The sequence below is a fragment of the Apodemus sylvaticus genome, chromosome 18 (assembly GCF_947179515.1).
Source record: "Apodemus sylvaticus chromosome 18, mApoSyl1.1, whole genome shotgun sequence".
Classification (NCBI taxonomy): domain Eukaryota; kingdom Metazoa; phylum Chordata; class Mammalia; order Rodentia; family Muridae; genus Apodemus; species Apodemus sylvaticus.
In genome coordinates this window covers 24,999,635-25,005,634 of record NC_067489.1, presented here as the reverse complement: position 1 = coordinate 25,005,634, position 6,000 = coordinate 24,999,635, and the positions used below count along the sequence as shown (strand labels likewise).

The window sequence follows — 6,000 nt, the reverse complement described above, 5'->3', positions numbered from 1 at the left end:
TGTGACACTACCGGAGGACCCTGCTATACCATTCCTGGGCATATACCCAGAGGATTCCCCGGCATGTAATAAGGACATATGTTCCACTATGTTCATAGCAGCCTTATTTATAATAGCCAGAAGCTGGAAAGAACCCAGATATCCCTCAATGGAGGAATGGATACAGAAAATATGGTACATTTACACAATGGAATACTACTCAGCAATTAAAAACAATGAATTCATGAAATTTTTAGGCAAATGGTTGGAACTGAAAAATATCATCCTAAGTGAGGTAACCCAATCACTAAAGAATATACATGGAACGCAATCACTGATACGTGGATATTAACTAGCCCAGAAGCTCTGAATACTCAAGACACAAGTAGCATATCAAATGACTCCCATGAAGAAGTAAGGAGAGGGCCCAGATCCTGGAAAGGCCTGATCCAGCATTGTAGGGGAGTACCAGGACAGAGAAAAAGGAGGGGGGTGATTGGAGTATGAGTGTAGAGAAGGCTTATGGGACATATGGGGAGGGGGGAACTGGAAAAGAGGAAAGCGTTTTGGAATGTAAGCAAAGAATTTAGAAAATTAAAAAACTGACATTAGAGCTGGGTGATAGTGGCATAAGCCTTTAATCCCAGTACTCAGGAGGCAGAGGCAGACAGATCTCTGTGAATTTGAGGCCAGCCTTGTCCACAAAGTGAGTTCCAGGACAGCCAGGGCTACACAGACAAACCTTTTCTTGGGCCAAAAAAAATATATAGATTTAATAAACATGTCTATGGTCCTGTCCCTAAGCAAAGTTTCAGGACATAAGGGGTCAACAGCAGACAATCTTAATAGAAAAGGTAAGTTTTGTCCATTCATTCAGTTTACAATGGTCTTATAATAATCATTTCACTGCTCAAACCATTGAGAGATTTTCATTTTCTCAAAAAAGAAAGGAAAAAAGATGGGGAGGGAGGGAGGAAGGAAGGAAAGAAGGAAAGCAGAAAGAAATAATGAAACAAAGAAACAAAACAAAGAAACAAAGAGGGGGAAGAAGGAACAAATTAACAAACTTCAGTCTGTAAACTTACTTAGTGTCTCAAAACTTCCCAGTTCTTTAATGGCCATGAGAACTACATTCTCCAATTTTACGCCCAATTTTTGTCGTTTTCAAAAATTTCTTAATTCTGCAAGAACATAAAAAATAATGCATTCCAACATCAAATACTTATTGTTGAAGCATGTTCTAATTATGTGAAATAAATGTATCAATAAATTATGATCTAATTTTAATCCAACTTTTCTTTAAAGATTTTATCTAATTATTATCTTAAGAAATAAATATGGAGAGGGAGTGACTCCCCGCCGCCATATCCCCTGCCTGCCAGGGCAGAAAAGCAGCACCAGGTACTGAGATATCCTGAGTTTAAGAGCTCTGGGGGCACAAACCGCCACCAGTCTGCCTGTGCCCAGGACCTGAGCACATAGGCGGTTCATCTGCCAGCCGGCCTGTCATGGGGCCTGTGTCCTACTTGGAGATCAGCAGAGGGAGTGACTCTCCACCTCTATCTTAGCTCCAAGACAGAGAAGTCTGGGAGCACCTGGTTCACTGAGACAACCCAAGTATAACATTGCTTGGGGCAAGACTCAGAGGGTTCCAATGGCACAAAAGAGGAAGGCAGCACATCAGCAATCTGTGCCAGAGGAAACCCAGGCATCCAGTATCACGGAAATAGCCATAAAGGTCCACAGGAGGTTGAAGCACCAGCCAGTGACAATAAGACCATCTAACACCAGTGAGAACTAGATGGCTAAAGGTAACCGTAGGAACTTTACTAACAGAAACCAAGGCATTATGGCAGCATCTGAACCCAATTCTCCAACAACAGCAAGTCCTGGATACCCCAACACACCAGAAAAAGAAGAATTAGATTTAAAATCACTGGTCATGATGCTGTTAGAGGAACACATAAAGGACATAAAAAAAAAAAAACTCTCAAAGAAATTCAGGAGAAAAATGATCAAAAGCTAGAAGCCCTTACCAGGGAAACACAAAAATCACTTAAAGAATTTCAGGACAATATGGGTCAGAAGTTTGTAGCCAATAAGGATGAAAAGCAAAAATCACTTAAAGAAATACAGGAGAAATTTGATCAACAGGCAGAAGTCATGAAAGAGGAAACACAAAAATCTCTCAAAGAATTACAGGAAAACACAAACAAGCAAGTGAAGGAACTGAGAAAAAACATCCAGGATCTAAAATCAGAAGTAGAAACAACTAAGAAATCACAAAGGGAGACAGCTTTGGTGATAGAAAACCTTGGGAAATGTCGTAGTCAGGGTTTCTATTCCTGCACAAACATCATGACCAAGAAGCAAATTGGGGAGGAAAGGGTTTATTGAGTTTACACTTCCACATTGCAATTCATCACTAAAGGAAGTCAGGACTGGAACTCAAGCAGGTCAGGAAGCAGGAGCTGATGCAGAGGCCATGAAGGGATGTTTCTTACTGGCTTGCTTCCCCTGACTTGCTCAGCCTGCTCTCTTATAGAACCCAAGAGCACCAGCCCAAAGGTGGTACCACCCACAAGGGGCCCTCCCCCCACTTGATCACTAATTGAGAAAAATGCCCCACAACTGGATCTCATGGAGGCACTTCCCCAACTGAAGCTCCTTTCTCTGTGATAACTCCAGCCTGTGTCAATTTGACACACAAAACCAGCCAGTACAGGAAGACATCAGGGGCCTTAGATGCAAATATCAACAACAGAATACAAGAGGTAGAAGAAAGAATCTCAATCTCAGATGCTGAAGATACCATAGAAACCATGGACTCAACAGTCAAAGAAAATGCAAAATGTAAAAAGCTTGTAACCCAAAACATCCAGGAAATCCAGGACACAATGAAAAGACCAAACCTAAGGATTATAGGAATAGATGAGAGTGAAGATTTACAACTTAAAGGGCCAGCAAATATCTTCAACAAAATTATGGAAGAAAACTTCCCTAACCTAAAGAGAGAGGAGGTACCTATGACTATACAAGAAACCTACAGAACTCCAAACAGACTGGACCAGAATAGAAATACCTCCCGTCACATAATAATCAAAACCCCAAATGTTCTAAACAAAGAAAGAATACTGAAAGCAGTAAGAGAAAAGGGCAAGTAACATATAAAGGAAGACCTATCAGAATTACACCAGACTTCTCACCAGAGACCATGAAAGCAAGAAGGAAACTATACCCTGGAAAAAACAGGATAATAACCTTCTTTCATCAAACCCAAAAGAAGATGACCAGACAAGTATAAAATTAACATCAAAAATGATAGGAAGCAATAATCACCACTCCTTAATATCTCTTAACATCAATGGACTCAATTCCCCAATAAAAAGACATAGACTAACAGACAGGATAAGTAAACAGGACCCTACATTTTGCTGCATACAGGAAACACACCTCAGTGTCAAAGACAAAAAGTACCTTAGAGTAAAAGGCTGGAAGACAATTCTATAAGCAAATGGTCTCAGGAAACAAGCCAGAGTTGCCATTCTAATATCAGATAAAATTGACTTTTAACCTAATGTCATCAAAAGAGACATGGAAGGACACTTCTTGCTGGTCAAAGGAAAAATCCACCATGAAGAACTCTCAATCACGAACATCTATGCTCCAAATGGAAGGGCACCCTCATTCATAAAAGAAACTTTACTATAGCTCAAAGCATACATTGCACCTAACACAATGATTGTGGGTGACTTCAACACCCCACTCTCCTCAATGGATCAATCAGGAAAACAGAAACTAACTAGGGAGACAGTGAAACTAATTGAAGTTTTGGACCAATTGGATTTAACAGATGTATATAGAACTTTTCATGCCAAAGAAAAGAATATATCTTTTTCTCAGCACCTCATGGTACCTTCTCCTGGTCACAAGACAGACCTCAACAAATATAAGAAGATCAAAATAATACCATGCCTCCTATCAGATCACTATGGAGTAAAAGTGGTCTTTAATAACAACAAAAACACCAGAAAGCCCACATACACATGGAAACTGAACAATACTCTACTCAATGATACCTTGGTCAAGGAAGAAATAAAGAAAGAAATCAAAGACCTTTTAGAATTTAACGAAAATGAAGGCACAACATACCCCAATTTATGGGACACAATGAAAGCAGTGCTAAGAGGAAACCTCATAGCTTTGAGTGCTTCCAAAAAGAAATTGGAGACAGCATACACTAGAAGCTTAACAGCACAACTGAAAGCCCTGGAACAAAAAGAAGCTAATTCACCCAGGAGGAAGAGAAGGGAGGAAATCATCAAACACAGGGGTGAAATCAATCAAGTAGAAACTAAGAGAACCATACAAAGAATCAGCAAAACCAGGAGCTGGTTCTTTGAAAAAATCAACAAGATAGATAAACCCTTAGCCAGACTAACCTAAGGGCACAGAGACAGTATCCAAATTAACAAAATTAGAAATGAAAAGGGAGATATAACAACAGAAACTTAGGAAATTTAAAAAAATTATCAGATCCTACTACAAAAGCCTGTACTCAACACAACTGGAGAATCTGGAGGAAATGGACAATTTCTTAGACAAATACCAAATACCAAAATTAAATCATGATCAAATAGATCATCTAAACAGACCAATAACCCCCTAAAGAAATAGAATGGGTCATAGAAAGCCTTCTGACCAAAAAAAAAAAAAAAAAAAAAAAAAAAAAAAAAAAAAAAAAAAAAGCACAGGACCAGATGGTTTTAGTGTGGAATTCTATCAGACCTTCAAAGAGGACTTAACACCAATACTCTTCAAACTATTCCACCAAATAGAAACAAAAGGAACACTACCCAACTCCTTCTACGAAGCCACAATTACGCTGATACCAAAGCCATACAAAGATCCAACAAAGAAAGAGAACTTCAGACCAATTTCCCTTATGAACATCGATGCAAAAATACTCAATAAAATTCTTGCCAACCGAATCCAAGAACACATCAAAACGATCATCCACCATGATCAAGTAGGCTTCATCCCAGGGATGCAGGGATGGTTCAATACACAGAAATCCGTCAATGCTATCCACTACATAAACAAACTCAAAAAAAAAAAAAAACCCACATGATCACTTCTTTAGATGCTGAAAAAGCATTTGACAAAAATCAGAATCCTCTCCTGCTAAAAGTCTTGGAAAGGACAGGAATTCAAGGCCCATATCTAAACATAGTAAAAACAATATACAGCAAACCAGTAGCCAACATCAAACTAAATGGAGAGAAACTTGAAGCAATCCCACTAAAATCAGGGACTAGACAAGGCTGCCCGCTCTCTCCATATCTTTTCAATATAGTTCTTGAAGGCCTAGCAAGAGCAATTAGACAACATAAGGAGGTCAAAGGGATACAAATTGGAAAGGAAGAAGTCAAACTATCACTATTTGCAGATGATATTATAGTATACTTAAGTGACCCAAAAACTCTACCAGAGAACCTCTACAGCTGATAAACAACTTCAGCAAAGTGGCTGGTTACAAAATCAATTCAAGCAAATCAGTAGCCTTTCTATACTCAAAGGATAAGCAGACTGAGAAAGAAAATGATACCCTTCACAATAGCCACAAACAGCATAAAGTATCTTGGGGTGACTCTAACCAAACAGGTGAAAGATCTCTGAAGAAGGAAATCAAAGAAGACCTCAGAAAGTGGAAAATTCTTCCATGCTCGTGGATTGGTGGGATTAATATAGTTAAAATGGCAATCTTGCCAAAAGCAATCTACAGATTCAATGCTATCCCCATCAAAATCCCAACTCGGTTCTTCATAGGGTTAGAAAGAGCAATTCTCAAATTCATCTGGAATAACAAAAAAGGTGGATATTAGCCTAGAAACTTGGAATATACAGGACATAATCCACATATTAAATGATGTCCAAGAGAATGGAGGAGTGGCCCCTGGTTCTGGAAAGACTCAGTGCAGCAGTATAGGGGAATACCAGAACAGCGAAATGGGAAGGGGT

The 6,000-nt window shown here is 39.2% G+C and overlaps 1 protein-coding gene across 1 annotated transcript in view; it reads right to left on the bottom strand.

Moving 5' to 3' along the window:
• Window positions 1-1,090: 1,090 nt before the first annotated feature.
• Window positions 1,091-6,000, bottom strand: part of Potea (POTE ankyrin domain family member A) — a 172,068-nt gene continuing 167,158 nt past the window's right edge. Inside the window, exon 66 of the mRNA XM_052162877.1 lies at window positions 1,091-1,160. Coding sequence (XP_052018837.1) covers window positions 1,091-1,160 — 70 coding nt within the window. The remainder of the gene's footprint in view (window positions 1,161-6,000) is intronic.